The following is a 16,341-nucleotide window of genomic DNA, read 5'->3' on the forward strand; positions in this document are numbered from 1 at the left end:
ACTGAGGAAATGCTCTAATGCTGCAAAATCTGTTGTTCTTCCTGCATTCACTGTTGTCACAATGATGTAGTTGGTGTTATTGAAGAACTACAGACTATTTCAGCTTGTATTTGTGGTCTTCACCTCTGGGTAGCCAGGGGGTGCGCTACAGGAGTGTTTTTGTCACCTGACAAAATGTTTTGGCCAACACTGTAACAGCTATGGGCTCGGGTGGTGATACATGGCAACACTGACACTTTGTACAAGAAGTTAAGGGAACTTGGGATCTTAGTATCATTTTGCATTTTAACTATACATTAGGTGTGTGCTTTTGGCTCCTGGTCCAACATTAAGTTTCAGTTTTGGCTCTTGAGGGGAAAAAGTTTGTCCATCCCTGATTTAGATATTTCAACAGTCCATGTTTCTTCACAAACAGCAGTGACACAAGTTAAACCTGCCTCTTTAAAGTCCTCGAGCAGCATATTCTGAATTAGATAAAGTTCATGTAAACAGTTTATTCTGGTTGTATATTCTGAATTAAGTCTTATTCTGAACGGAGCATAATCTGATTAAGATATGTGGGATATGCTGGTATTATTCTGGTTTTAGGAGCATACTTTAGACATGTAAACAACAAATCCAGAATATGTCTCTCAGTTGTGGTTTTTACAGCAGTTTGTGACACACACCCTCTTCTGCTCTGTGCTGTAAACAAACCAAATAGCAAACAGTTTGCAGGACTGGGGCAGAGATACGGGCACAAAACAAAATCCCACATTTGTGATCGGAGGAGAAACACACCTGCTTTCAAATATTATTTCAAAACATTTGATACGAACATGTTTTTGGATATGCACAGATATCAGAATGCTTTTTAAGAGGGTGACTGACTGAATGGCAGAGAGAGGCTGAGTTTGCAGGCTCAAATATCTCAGTCGCCAGGGGAAAACTATTTTGGCAGCCATAATCAGAGAGTACACAGCTGTGCGACTCATAAACAGACACGAGAACATTCAGCATTAATTTGAAATCTGATTAATGTAACTAAAACACTTAAAAATATTGTATAGAGTCTAATTTGTATCGTTTCACTTTCTTGTTAATTCTTCATCCAAAATCAATTTACCAGTAAATGTTGTGATCTCCCAACAGTTCTGCAAAACAGATGATGCCACATTTCCTTTGCACTGAATCCTAATCCGGTATGTTAATGATAATATACAGCTGAAGTCAAAAGTTTACATTCGTTTGTAAAGAGCATGTTTATAATGAGAGTCCTGAGTTTCCAGTGATTCCTGTAACTCTTAATTTTCTATGATGGAATGACTGAAACACGTGTCTTTGTCACAAAAAACAATCATGCATTTTGGTTCTTTCATAATTTTTTTAGGGGTCTTCTGGGAATATGCCAAAATCTGCTGGGTCAAAAATATAGATACAGTGATGCTAATGTTTAGTTAAATGTCCCTTGGCCATTTTCATCTCATTTGGGTGCCTTTGGTAGCCATCCACAAGCCTCCGGTTCAATCTTTGACCGCTCCTGTTGACAGAATTAGTGCAGTTCAAATTTGTTGGCTTTCTGACACGGCGGTGTTTCTTTAACACAGTCCACAGATTCTCACTGGGGTTTAAGGCAGAACTTTGGGAAGGCTGGTCTAAACCCCATTTCTTTACCGGGGCATGAATACGACCAGACCAGCCGAGCACCCCTGAAGGACGGATGAAGACAAAGGTGAAGGTAAGGCCCCTGTCACCTGGGACAGGAGATGTCTCAGGCAGCGGTCCAGTCTGGACAGGAACGGGAGATGATGAACTGATACAGAAACAGAGAACCACAAGGACTAAACAGACAAGCAATTAATCAGACACAGGTGGAACAAATGTTAATCAAAAAGGGCAAAAGAAAGGACAAAGACAGGAAGTAAAATCACAGAAACAAGAGGACGACAAGGACTACAAAATAAAACAGGAAATAGCTACCAAAAAAACCCAAACCGTGACAAGAAAACACTCAACAGATTACACTAAAACACTGTGACGAAAATAACAGCAGCTGCAAGGTATTATAATCCTAATTATTTTGTACATTTCCACACACCATATGACATAATTATGACATAAAAAGTTGAAATTGTAAGATAAAAGCTCACAATTATGAGATAAATCCTTTTAATAATGTCATTAAAGTCATAGTTATTTGATAAAAAGACAGAATTGTGAGATGAAAAACAAAAATTATGAGATAAAAGTCATAATTATGGGATAAAGGCCCATTACTTTGAACTTAAAAGCCAAAATTATGAAACAAAAATTGTAATTATGACATAAAAAGTCATAATTATGAGATAAAAGTGATAAAAAAAACTTTACGGATATGCTCAGAATTATGACAGAAAGTCAAAATTATGAGTAAAACATAACAATTACGATATAACTGTATCATTATGATCTTAAATGTTATAATTTATGGGCTCAAAGTGATAATTGTGAGATTTAAGATAAAAAAAAATAGGTTAAAAAAATCATAATTATTAATTAAAAGTTGAAAATATGATACAAAACTGATAATCATGATATACAAAGCCCAAACAAAAGCCATAACTATGACATAAAAGTCATAATTATGAGATAAAAGTGCTAAACGTCGTATTTTCTATCGAATAATTTTAACTTTATGATGCCATCATAACCGTGGGAATATTTTTATGCTATTTTTAAATATTTATGCAAATAATAAAGATGAACGCCCTCCTAAAAGCTGGTCAGTAGGTGGGATGTTACTGCTATAAACCAGACGTATATTGAAACGGACGTGTTGATCGACTCCAGCAGGGTGATCAGGAAGGAAGCGCGCGCGTGCTCTCAGTCTAAACAAAAGCTGACAGAGATCGATAACCTTCATTAAAACTCATCAGCACCGTTACAGTTCTGGCCACACCGAGGCAAAGTCTCCTCTCGGTTCTCCGTCCCGCTCGGTCGGAGGTCTCGACCTGTGTGACCGAGAAGAGACATGAAGACCCCGCAGATCATCCGGGGATCACCGCTGACCGCGCTGCGGCTGCGGCTGCGGCTGCTGCTGCTGCTGCTGCTGACGGGGGTTTGCACCGACGGATACAAGCCTGTCATCATCGTGCACGGACTCTTCGATGGACCAAAACAGTTCAAAAACTTGTCTCTGTTCATCAACAAGGTAGGACAACTCAGAGGCTCAGGAGGGACGAAGGTGTTTAATGTGGGAGATGTTTTACTAAAGTGAAAATGTTAAGACAAAATGCAAATGCTGCAAAAGAGAAAGTACGTGAGTATCAGCATCAAAACATACTTAAAGTAACAAAAGTAAAAGTACTCATTATGAAGACCGGCTCATTTCAGAAAAATGTGAGTTATTACACTGTAAAAAAAAACATCTAGGAATCTGGTGAAATCAACTACAACTACAGTTCATTCAAGTTTCTAGCAAAAGAAACAGCGTCCCACATGTTGTGGAAATACACAAATACACTTGTGATTTGTGAAAAGTGCAGTTTTACTTGTTTGAAAAATGCTTTGAGACGTTTAAAGTGAAAACAAGAATAGCTGGAACTCAAATCCATTTTTAGTATAAGGTGAAATATTTAGTGTTTTATTTTGAAGTAATCCCAAAGTATTCAGATTGGATTACTTTTTTGTAAAAAGTTTCCAAAAGTTGCCATGTAATTTGTGTTCAGTACCCGACACAGTAATGTGACCCAAACCTGACTGTAAGTTTGGTCCACCTGCACTGTAAAAACTCAAATTTAGTGAAATCAACTTATCATTAACATAATCATACATAATTAATTTTTTAAAGTTGATTAAACCTTTTAAACCCTTTTTTTTTTTGGGAACATTTTTAGAATTCATAAAACACAAGTTCTTCTAACTTGAAGTCGTTTGACTCGAAATGATGAGTTGATTGAATGAACTGTTCAGAGTTCAGTCAACTCATTAAATTAAGTTTTTAAAGAAATGTGATCAAGATAACAGTAGACTTTCCAGCCTGCATTTGTTTGAGCGTTAAAACTCTCCTCGTTTGAAGAAAATATATTGAATGAAACATTTGTTCGTCTCTAATATTCTTTAAGATATGTGAAGTTTCTTCTTTTCCCATTAATGCAAAAACTTCAAACCGCTGATGAATTCACAGCGAGCAGTTTCATGTTGTTTTTGTGGCGACATTGAAACAAAGTATCTGCAAAAGGAGCAGCTGCAGCTGTAAGTTCACTGTGTGAAACTGACTTTTCAAACTGTAAAATGTAAAAGTCTGTCAGTGTGACTGAACAGTTGTTGGTTCAACTTAATATCCTAAGTTTATTGACTGTGTTTTGTCAAGTACAACTGAGTTAAACTTAAAAATGACCTCAACTTGTCTTTTCAAATTTAGTCAACTTAAATTTTTATGGAAACCCAGACTCTAACTTTTTTTAAAAGTTAAAGTATGTTTTTTTTTTTACAGTGTGTTTTTGCTAAACCTTAATGCATTTATTCAAACAAACTCTTAACAAACCCTCCTCTCACATTTTACTCATCCATAAGGCTCAATATTGATCAATTTAACTGTTTGAGGCCACTTAACCCTCAACAGTTTATTTTAAAGGCAGTCAGATTTCAGGGGAAGAGAAAATCAGCAAGCGGTTTCAAGGTAAGAATTTCTGTTCCCCTGTCATTTTCTCTTCCTCCAGATCAGTTTTGTTTTGGGAGAACGTCTGTGTGTGAACCTCCGTCTGACAGAGGAGGCTGATAAAGTCATCAGTCCTCTGGCTGATAGTTTGTCTGCGGTTGATTAAATCAGCACTAAAGTGGTTCTGTAAATCTGTTGCTCCTTTGACACTCACTTCCTTTTTTTTTTTTAAATGTTATTTCCAGGTGCATCCCGGCACTGAGGTGAAGGTGATTGATTTATATGACAACCTGTTCAGTCTGAGGCCAATGTGGAAGCAGGTCCAAGGCTTCAAGAAGGCCGTCGACTCCATTATGAAAAAGGCTCCTGATGGCGTCCACCTCCTGTGCTTTTCACAAGGTCGTCTCTCCCAATCACACACAGCAGACACTTTTTAAACACACATAAACAATATATATAATTAATATATAACTGTAACAAAAACTTAAAATGGATAAGAGTCATAATATAATATTCAGTGGTGGAAAGAGTACTGAAAATCTGTACTCAAGTACAAGTACTTTTACACTGCTAAATTATTACTCAATTACAAGTAAAAGTGCTGTTAGAAATATACTTCAGTAAAAGTACAAAGTATTTGTGGCAAAAACTACTCAGAGTATTAGTTACTTTTAACTGTTGATGTCACAGTCACCTCTCCAAACTAGGGTTGAAAATTTTGTGTGATTTCCTGATCTGATAGTTGAAAATGCCAACAACTGATTAATCATTAATAATTTATAAGATACAAAACACATTTTTTCCCTAATTTCTTTTTCTGTATTTTTTTTTGTCTTTGTTTTCTCATTTTAAGTCTAAGTTTAAGTTTCTTAGTCCAACAAATGTCTTCACCAGACAAAACAATGTCAAACGAGATGCAGTTAACTATTGATTAAATATCAATGAATAGATTTCTAACTGGTTAAATTCTTAATGGAAATTCAATGATTAATGATTAATCATTAACATCCTTACTCCAAATGACTGCTGCTCCACCATTTTGTTGTATTTTTCATTTGCATGTCTTTGTTCTCATCGGCCCGTTTGTGAACAGATCACCTGATTGATTATGAAAATGCAGATGAAAGGTTTGGATATTAATTCAAATTGCACTCAGTATTGAACTATGTTTTTAGTAGATTACATAGTGAAATAAATACTACGTACAGGTAAAAGTACAGACTTGACAATCTACTCATAAAAGCACAAGTAGCCCAAAAAACTACTTTACAGATTACAGCAATTTGAGTATTTATAATTAGTTTCTTCCACCCCGATAATATTTATTGCAATATAAAAAAAAACTAAGAAAAAATAGACTTTGAAAAAAAAAAAAAAATATATATATATAATGTGTATAGCATTTTTTTCCTTTTGACTTAAAGTGCTTCTGCTTTCCTTCTTTAATAAAATAATGATGCTAACACAAAGCATGTGTAAATAAACTGGAATGAATTGTCTTTAGCACTGAATGCTTGAAGTATGTCTGTACAACTGCAAAACAAAAACTATGCAGCAGTCAGTAGCAGTCGTTTTATAAAATAGGATAAATATAAAATAAAACTAAAAATAATTATAATAATGGCTATAGGAAGACAGTGGACCAAACCATTTTGAGGCATGATGAGGGGGAGTACGCAGTCTTTCAAAACTTTAACACATAATGTTTTGTGTCTATAATTAGCACAGATACATTGAAAAGACACAGACAGACAACAATTGTTATATTTTAATTTTCCCTACCATCCTTACCAAACTCTGCACCCTCACAATATTATGATACTGTTGCATCCTTCATACATTATTGTTTATCCATGTAACAAAAAGTCCTAGAACATTTGTCTGGTGCCCGTGTGGGACGCATCATTAGAGTGAATCTACTCTTCCACATTAAATATCAACACTAATGAGGGGTGAAAGCGCTGGAGTTCAATATTCTGCCAGTGACGAAAAGAAAAGAGAAAATAAAGAAAGTGAGAGTTTAATAGCTGAGGTTCCAGGCATTTTTTTTTCTTTTTTTGGCCAAACGTGACTCTTTTTTGAACTTAAGGATTGCAGAACCCTGAGTTAGCTGGAAGAGAGGCGTCGGTCAGTCTGTCAGAGACCAAGATAAATTCCCAGTGTGAGATAATGTCAGACAAACATAGATGTTGTATAATTTATATATGCTGTCGACGAGGACGACGGGAGATCACGCAGAGCCAAAGACGACACAGTGTCTGTTTCCTGAAGGTCAATTTAACAAAATAAAGATCAGTTTAACAAAATAACCACCATGAGAATAATGTAGGAATATGTGGTGTACGGTGCAAAAACGTGTTATTTACCTTTCACGAGTTCCCTCCTGCTCGTTGTCTGCACATATTTATACAGCAGCGCAGCAGAAACAAATGTGGCCAAACTTTAAATCACAAAGAGCCAAAGACGACACACAAATACACACAAACATTAAAGTTCAGGGACAAAGTCCGCTAGTATAGTACAGGCCTTCAACTTCCACATTTCCAGCACGCTAAAATAAGAATGTTTTTTTAACCACAGTGGCTCACACTTCTCGCTATTCTGCAGTTTATATTCTGATGTCTTTTGCATGTTCCCTTGTGCTCAAAAAGAAGCACAAACATTTGTAATTTTTTTTTAGGAGTTTGAGATTTTTCTCTTTCCCTCAATGATCTCTTAAGTCACTGCCTATAGAAAGTATTACATGCATTTTTTTAACTCTTAATTTTAGAACAGCACTTTATATTACAGGTATATGTCGAGGCAAGGGCTGTATCATTTCATCTGCCAGCCACAGATTTTTACAAGATGTACGAACTTTGTACAGTTTGGGAGAGCTAAAAAGTGCACAGAAGAGCAATTAGACAAATAAGGCATGTATATGGAATGAAAAATAAATAAACAAACAGAAGTGAAATTAAATAACGTTTTTAACACTTTTTTCTTTAGGCAGAGAGAAAAGTAACCTTTTCCATAGCATGAATGTAATTTCACTCTTGTATTGTGGAGGGTTCAGGAAGTAACCAGCGCCTCGTGAATATTTTATTACAAGCCGATATCAAAATGCCAACCATTCATTATTATATTATATTCATATTCATTCATAATATTCATCAGGACTCCTTGCCTGAAAATCAGCATTTGCTAAAAATAAAGCAGAAAATTGCAGAATATCAAATCAAATCAAATCATGACTACAGCAGCACATGCAGCTGCTTTAGCTCCTTCAAATTTTGCCACATTTTTGTTTCGATCTGTTATTCTTTCAGCTTTATTGCTGAAACATGCATCACCTACAACAGAAATCCACATGTAGGCCCCGTTGCTGAGTACGTCACTATTAAGACATTATGAAAACTATTTAAAAACTTGTCTGTTGAATAAATTCTAAGTCATAGAAAATAGTTGAGAAAATCTTGTTAAAAACAAAGCTACAATAGCCTTTTCACATGCTGATAGTTGTTAAATTTATTAACCATGCTGGTAATTTTAGCATTTAATATATTTGATAATAACGGAGGAAGCCAGCAGCCTGCAGGTGTTAATATAGTTTATAGTTTATAGTTTTATTTTGCACAATTAAAACACACAAAAAGGTAAAAAATGAATAACGAAATGTGGGAAGTTTATCAGCCTGTTTTTATTTTTTATTTTTGCTTTTTCTGAAACCTTACATCAACCAAAAACATTATCCCTGCACAATCTAATCTTTATCGTTCATTTTATGAAGTGTTATTCAATGTTTGGAGAATATTTCTCTTTCATCTCTTTTCTGAACTGAATTACTCTCAACTTTAAGAAGAAATTCCTAGAAAACATCATAAGTCTATTAATTTTCTGCAACTCTTTGACATAGGAAGCTTTGTGAATATAGCCTCAGATCATTTACCATGTGTTGGTTTGTCTGAACTCTCTCGTTGTTGTGACTCTCTTGTCGTCTACTTTTTTTTTCTAAGGTGGTCTTATCTGTCGAGCACTTCTCTCCACGACTCCAGACCACGGCGTGCACACCTTCATTTCTCTGTCATCACCACAGGCTGGACAATACGGAGGTCAGAGAGCTTTAGATTATGTTTTAATCACAGATGACCCTAATCATGCCATTTAGGAACTAACACTATTGTATTTGTAATAGATTTTAATTTCCAAAATACTGTTTTTCTGTCCACTTTACTCCACAGACACAGAATACCTGAAGTGGGTTTGTCCTGAATACATGAAGAAGACGGTGTTTCGTTTTTGCTACAACAGAATGGGACAGAAAGTGTCTATTTGTGACTACTGGAAGGGTGAGAATGAGGGAGGAGGTTTGAAAAGCCTTTTCATTCACCCATTCAGTTCACCCTTTTAAAGGTACTACAGCCATTATATATGTTTTCTCTGCAGACCCTCACCATATGGCCCGCTACCTGCAGGGCAACGGCTTTCTGCCGCTGCTTAATGGTGACAAACCTCACAGCAACATGAAAGGTAATGGAAACGAATCACTGTGAAAGTCATTATGTTGTCTTAAAAAAAAGGGCATTATAAAAGAAAAAAAACATGCATTTCTACATTTCACCTCCTCAGCGTGGAGAGGAAACTTCCTGCGCATCAAGAAGCTTGTGCTGATTGGAGGACCAGATGATGGCGTCATCACGCCGTGGCAGTCCAGGTTTCACTGTCATCAAAGTTTTATTATTCATATACATATTCATATACATGCTTATTAATTGTTTTCCAGATATTCTTTCATTTAAAAGTGACAGAAATGTATTCACACCGTCCCCGTCATCGAGATCGCATTCCCAGAATATTTTCCAGTAGCAGCAGTACTGACATGTTAGCTAACTGGTTTTCTAATGCCAGGGGTTGGTCTGGTCAAAGTGTTTGTGATCAGAACGGCAGCAGAGGTTTCGAGTCCTCTTTACCTGAACTGACTGTTTCCTCTTTTCTGCACAGCCACTTTGGATTCTATGACAGCAACGAAAACATTGTGGAAATGAGAAACCAGGAGGTAAGTTTAAAACTTTGCTGAAAGTCTGTCAAGTCAAGTCACACATCAGGAATGCTCAACTTGCAGCCCGCAGACCGAATCCGGCCCTCAAAAGGGCGCCAGTGCTATTTTCCAATTCACAATGAACATAAATGGATTTACATTTTCTCTCAGGAAGGGGGTCTGTCACCCATAACTTCCACCTACGGTGACACTTGATTTCCGTGTCCAGCTGACCTGGACACGGCTGCTGCGGTCATTTTGCCGCTTAGCAATGATTGAAGACAGCAAACATGAAAAAGTCAGTTCAATAAAAAAATAGACAGATGAATTTGCAACCTCCACCAATGAGGTGGAGGGGGTCGGGGGAAACAACTTGCTTCAATCATAGATCGTATATTAAACAGGATTTCAACCTATTTAATATACAGTCAAACTCACTATTTGGACCGCAGTACTTATTTCTGCATGTGCAGTTGCTACGTATTGCTCCTTTAATTTCCTTTACTGTATGCAAGGTTGCTAATTTCAGGCTCCATCATGCATCAGAACATGCTAGTTTCAGTGCAGCATTCATCATTATAACATCAGTATAAATGTTTGTTTATTAAATGGCCCCTGATCTCTCTTATTCTGCAAAAGTCGCACCTTGGCAAAGCAAGTTGAGTGTCCCCGTCCGACACGGTAACCTGGATCACTTCTGTCTCGACTGGAAGCCCTTCTCCATTTTTACTTTCGTCCGTCTGCCAAATGGTAGTGGCTGTCTTGTAACAACCTGTCCGTCTCTTCCTCTCTCCCACTGACAGTTTTACAGAAACGATACGTTTGGGCTGAAGACGCTGGACGCTCGCGGGGACGTGTCGGTGTGTGTTCACTCTGGAGTGAAGCACGTTCAGTGGCACTCCAACTTCACAGTGTTCATGAGCTGCATAGAGAAGTGGCTCACATGAAAACCACTGAAGTGAGAGATGTTAATGCAAACTAAAATAGACTGTATGATCAAAACTGGTGACGCACAGAGTTACATCTGTGAACGTTAAAACAGATCATGCTTGTGCAAAGATGTGCCGACAAGTGATATTTTAGAAATAGAAGGAAAAAAAAGCAAGGACTTAGCCATGAAATTTTGTATAAACATTCACGATCCCTTCTCCTGGTTACCCCTTGACCTTCCCTCTAGTGTCACTATGAGAGTGACATTTGTAGTTTTCAGTAACTCAACATTATTGGACAAGTTGTCATAAAATGTGATATAGAGTTTCATGTTTCCCACAGGATGAATTCTAATAACTTTGGTGGTTTCACATTCCCATCAGCCTCAATTGTACTTTGCAGCCTATTTATTGCTAATGTTGAAATGTTAGCATGCTAACATGCTAAACTAAGATGCAAACATTATGGGGCGCCTTAAAAACTTGGTGTGTCACCTGAATGGCGGCGGTTTACAGGACATAGCAGCAGTGTTGTGCATGAACGTGCTAAAAGAACAGCGACCATTGAACATTTATTTGGTGACTTAAACAGATGGATTTACAATCAATGAACGTGAGCGACGTTCACTTCTGAGTGCAATAACAGTGCTGAAACTGTCAGCTAATAAAAACAGAAGTGTGAGAGAGAGGGAGTGTGCGAATACAGACAGAAATACAGAGGTGATATAAAAACGTTGGTTAGCATTAAGTGTGTGAACTACAGTGGGGTGATCTCACTTAGTCCACCCAAACGTTGGTATGTTAGCAGTATTTAGTTGTGCATATTTCTGGTGTAACATCCGATGGTCAACTTGACAATTTATCAACAATCAAGTGAAAGTTAAAAATCTCCAGGGAGGTCTGCTCGTGATTGCAGCCGTGCACAAATACTAAAAATTTGTGTATATCTACGTAAATCAGTGATCACAAGAAAATAAAAAATCATCTCTGTTAGAAGTTACAATGAGGCGTGAGCTCTTGTATGTTTAAGCCAATGCAAGCCAACAAGAATGAGCATTGGCACACTCCAGACTGTGTTTGGAAGGAGCTCCCAAACTTTACACCTGCTTAGCATTAGCATGTTAGCATTGCTATTGTGGGCATGTTAGCATGCTGGCAGTAGTATTCATCTTCAAAGCTCTATCGACCATAGATTGATAATAGAACCTAGACGGGGCATTGTTGCTCAGCTTTGTTTCCAGTTTCTCCTAGTGGCCACTCGCTGTATTTCAGCGAAAAATTTCCCTGCAGCCCAAAAAGCATTTTCCCCCATTAGCCACCATTATAAAAGAGGTGTCTGTGGAACTGTTTACAGGAGACCGCAAACTGCAAAAAAGGTCAATTATGACTCTCTATTATCAATTTTTGATCCATGAAATTTTTATATTAGTAAAACTTTCCTAGAGCTGAGAAAAGTGATTTAAAAATCTGTGACATCAAATGCAAAGTCTGTGGGCCGAGCAGGAGCTCACAGGCGAGGGGGGGGAACACTCTGGTGCATATTCAGGGGGCCGTATAACCAGGAGGTAAACCTGGAAGCTAGAAAACTTTTTTGGCTTTTCCACCAGGCGGGAAGTCTGATGTTTACTTCATGCAAAATGTCTGACACAAAGTTTGCTCATTTTAATTGATTTTTTTTTTTTTCTTTTTCTTTTAATGAGCGAACCACTTCACAAAGCATGACCAGCGATGAAAAAAGGGAGAGTTTTTTAATTTGCAGCAAGTCGAAAATGTCCTACTTTATGCAATTATGGCAAATTTGGCTACACAGTATTGCCGTGATGGGCCTCTAAGTTTGGGGCTCAGTCACACACGTGGAAAATATTCGGCTCTGGAGCGCGACCGATCTATCAGTCGACTGATATTATCAGCCTGATACTGACCTGTATAACAGAACAGATTGCAGATTGTTTTTATTCGCTAACTTAATAGGCAGCAAATTACATATATTTGATCATTTTTTCTTAATTCAAATTTAATATATATATTGCTCTATTTGTTTTTTTTTTTTTCATGTATAATTATTTTTAATTATTAAAAATACTGCTGACTGTTTACTGTTTCAGTGCCCTGCTGTAATTTTGCACAATAATGTTTATTTTTAAAATATCTTGCCTCCAGTACATATCTTTCTGACCAGTGTTAACCACTTCTGAGAGATCACTGCAAAAAATGTTTTTCTAAATATATTCTGTATTCTGTAAAGTGTATTCAGTGTAACTGATCTGTGAAGTGTAAAGAGACTCTTTGGGTGATGTGCACTTTAAATAAACTAGAATTGACTTCTTCTAACTTCTTTGCTCTGTATGAAAATGAACATGTTTGAAAAATGTGTTATTGTTTTTAATCTCCGACCCAACGGCAGCAGCCAACGCACCGAGACAAACCAACACAGTGTTTTGTTTTGTTGTTTTTTTTGTTTTTGAGGAAGAAATAACTTAACGGATGGTGTTTGCTGAATTTACATGAAGGCCCAAATAATTATGAATTTGTTGAAGACAGCATTTCACATATTTTACTGTGCTTCTCCTCACTCAAGCATTCTTGTGCAGTTCTTAAAAGAGTGTCTGGGGATCTTGAGTAACCAGTAAAGTAAAGAGACATTGCTGTTGAGTTTGAGCAAAGTGCCATTGTTCTATATAATAATGTTGGGGTGAACCGTCCCTTTTTAAAAGCTGGTTAAGTGTAGTGTCTACAGTGTGAGTCAGGCACATGGGGCAGCTCTCCAGTTAAATACTCTGTGCTGTGGTTAATGAGCTCCATCTAGTGGAAGATGCATCATATAATCTGTGTCTGTTTGTTATCTGACCTCAGTTTACTGGTCTGCTGACAGTGACACTGGTTTGAGATGAAAATTGTGAGGTCAGCAGTTTCAGGTCTAATGTTTTACAGGACTGAATGCAAATAATGAGACACATCTTTTCTCTGACTGTTTCCCTTTTTAAAGGGACAGTTCACACTTAAATCAAAAATGCAGATTTTTCTCCTGGCCTGTATTGCTATTTATATTTATAACTGGGTCATTGTGCTATTAAGTCCATTTAGTCCCATTATTTTGGAGAGAAGGCGGAAAACTCTTCAGCTGATATCTCCAAAACTCTGCAACTAGTCCACCCAAAAATGAACATTCAATCATTATCTACTCACCCTCATGCAGATTGAAAGTTGGGTTGAGTTTTTTCAGTCCACAAAACGCTGCTGGAGTTTCACAGGAAAAACGAATCTCCCAAGCAGTTTAAGTTAATGGCGACCAGTTTTCAAACTGACAAAAAAAAAAAAAACATAAAATGCTTCCATACTGTTTGTAAAGTCTCCTAAAACCCCAACATGCTGATAGCTTGTGTGTGCACACCATCACACCACACACACCCAGTTCAGTCGGTGTGCACAAAAGAAAAAAGAAAAAATAGCAGATTTGGGTTTTCTACAGATTCATCATTTATATTGTCAAATCTTTGTTGTTTGTAATTTTTGTAATTAGTGTCATACACCTTCAGTATGAGTAGAGAAGAAAATTTAAAACTGTGTTCTAGTTTCTAGTAGTAAGAAAATAGTTCCTACATTAAACTGCTCACAACGAGGTCTGTGGATTATCTTGATTAACCAGGTCATGATTAAAGAGACGCTGGTTTATAGTTTTTCAGTTATACTTTTTGTCACTTGAGCTGAGTGTCATTTAGTCCCATTATATTTGAGAGGAGGCAGAAATCTCTGTGGTCAATTTCTTCCAAACTCTGCAACTCACACCAAAACTTTTTAGATTGGCAGGCCATGTGTGTAAGTCTGAAAGAAAACTTAAATTCCTGAACAAAGTCCAGTCAATATGATGTGCTTGTGAACGTAATTTCCTAGTATGAAGGGGCAACTAAACAGCTATTAAAATTTAAAATTCAGTCTTGCATTTCCTACTATACTACTATACTACTCATAAAAAAGACCATCTAAATAGAGTCACAGACAGCAATCTACCATTTTAATTGTTTTCTCCACAGCTTGCCACAGGTTGTGTATTTTTTTTTAAGTAACCTCACATGTGGCTGCAGTAAATAATTGGTGCACAAGGATAGCTGAACGTTTAGTCATTCCTAACAATAATGGGACAATAAAAGATCCACAGTTCTTGCTCATTCATTTTTATTTCAAACAGGACTTCATATCATGTGAAGAGAGAACAGAGGAGAGCAAGACAGGCTGACAGGACCGACTGCTGAGTCACTTGTTAGCTGGAAACTTAGTTGATCTCTTCACATTTGACCTCCTCCTCCATGTGTTCTCTTATTCTGGCCAGTAATGCTTTAGCTTTTTCACGTCGCACAACAATACATTCAGACTTTGCACCAACCTGTGAAAAAAAACAAAACAAGATGAAAGTTAAGTTTGGTCCTCTTGACCAGTCAACTGAAACCTCCCAAACTGTTTTGCAAACTTTTGACTTTGCACATATAACTTTGCATAAATTTGGCATTGTGCATCAGCATTTAATAACAGTAAACCAAACACATTGTTTTAGTGCATCTGTATACATGCAGCACTCTCTCTCACACTGCCACACACACACACACACACACACACACACACACACACACACACACACACACACACACACACACACACACACACAAGCATACATAATATGTTAATTAGCCATCAGTTAAAAACAGTCATACAGCAACTATAAAACACAACCACGAGAAAACAAAAACCTTTTTACTCTGATTTTAAATTATTTTAAAATTGGAGCACATATCATGCAGTCTGGTCGACCAATGATATATCAGCTTTTCAGGTCGACCAGACAGGTTCATCCAGCTTCATCACTTATTTTCACACTGACAGTCAAACCTTCAGCCTGTGCCATCAGAGCCAGTCCCAACATATCCAACATCAGCCTTTTGTGATATGAATTTAAAGCTAAACATTACTCTAAATACACTGATTTCAACATCTTCACACCCACATGACTCAGACCCACACATTTTGAGCCCTATTGATGATTTCAGCCAGGACTCATGTTTAACTGATTCCGCTTAGTCATTTTTCATCCCTGGATTTTGCTCCTCTGTATGGAGAACACAGTGGATGAAAGATTTTAGTATCATAATCAGATCTCTGGTTGAAAAGATCTATATGTTTAAAGGCCCTAAGCTACTGAAAACTAAAACTGTGTAAGAGGAGATGCACAGCAGTGTCGTCATTATTGTAGGAGAGATCAGAAGTAATTAAAACCATCTTGTGATCACACACTCGCCTCTCTCACCACACACCTCCTAACACAGTTATGGTGCACTGTTGTATTTGCCACATACCTGCATTGTCATGGAGATGTTGTAACGCACTTCAGTAGCAAAGTGTTCACAGTTGTTGGAAAACAGTTTATATTTTGTGCACATGTCCACCAAGTAAGTAATTCGATCTTTTATTTCCTCTGTCGTTCCTGGCATGTACGTGCCACCTTCGTCTTTTTCAACGCCATCGAGGTAATTGTAGACCTCCTCTGCATAGTTGTCTCTCACTCTTGCAAGTTGATCAAATTTGCAGTTGTACTTACTGAAAGTACCTGTTTGTGAGAATAAAGTTTTAGAAATGTTGTATATAAACTTGACACAAAATCTGTTCATTGAATAACTTATTAGCAGGATTAGGAGCAACTCAGCTACCAGTTTTTGTTGTTCGTCTGTGAGTTACTACAGAAAAACACATCTACATGTCCATGTAATGATTTGGGAATTTTGGAGTTT

At 37.2% G+C, this 16,341-nt stretch overlaps 1 protein-coding gene across 1 annotated transcript; it reads left to right on the top strand.

The window, feature by feature from the left end:
* Positions 1-2,813: 2,813 nt before the first annotated feature.
* LOC146321973 (lysosomal thioesterase PPT2-A-like) lies at positions 2,814-12,895 on the top strand. Its single transcript, XM_084727313.1, has 8 exons — positions 2,814-3,169; positions 4,864-5,017; positions 8,614-8,709; positions 8,839-8,946; positions 9,044-9,127; positions 9,227-9,311; positions 9,599-9,653; positions 10,439-12,895. Exons 1-8 carry the CDS (start codon positions 2,990-2,992, stop codon positions 10,580-10,582), a joined length of 906 nt encoding a protein of 301 aa, XP_084583439.1. The 5' UTR covers positions 2,814-2,989; the 3' UTR covers positions 10,583-12,895.
* The last annotated feature ends 3,446 nt before the right edge of the window (positions 12,896-16,341 follow it).

The sequence above is a fragment of the Lutjanus erythropterus genome, chromosome 9 (assembly GCF_056507025.1).
Source record: "Lutjanus erythropterus isolate fLutEry1 chromosome 9, fLutEry1.hap2, whole genome shotgun sequence".
Taxonomy (NCBI): domain Eukaryota; kingdom Metazoa; phylum Chordata; class Actinopteri; order Lutjaniformes; family Lutjanidae; genus Lutjanus; species Lutjanus erythropterus.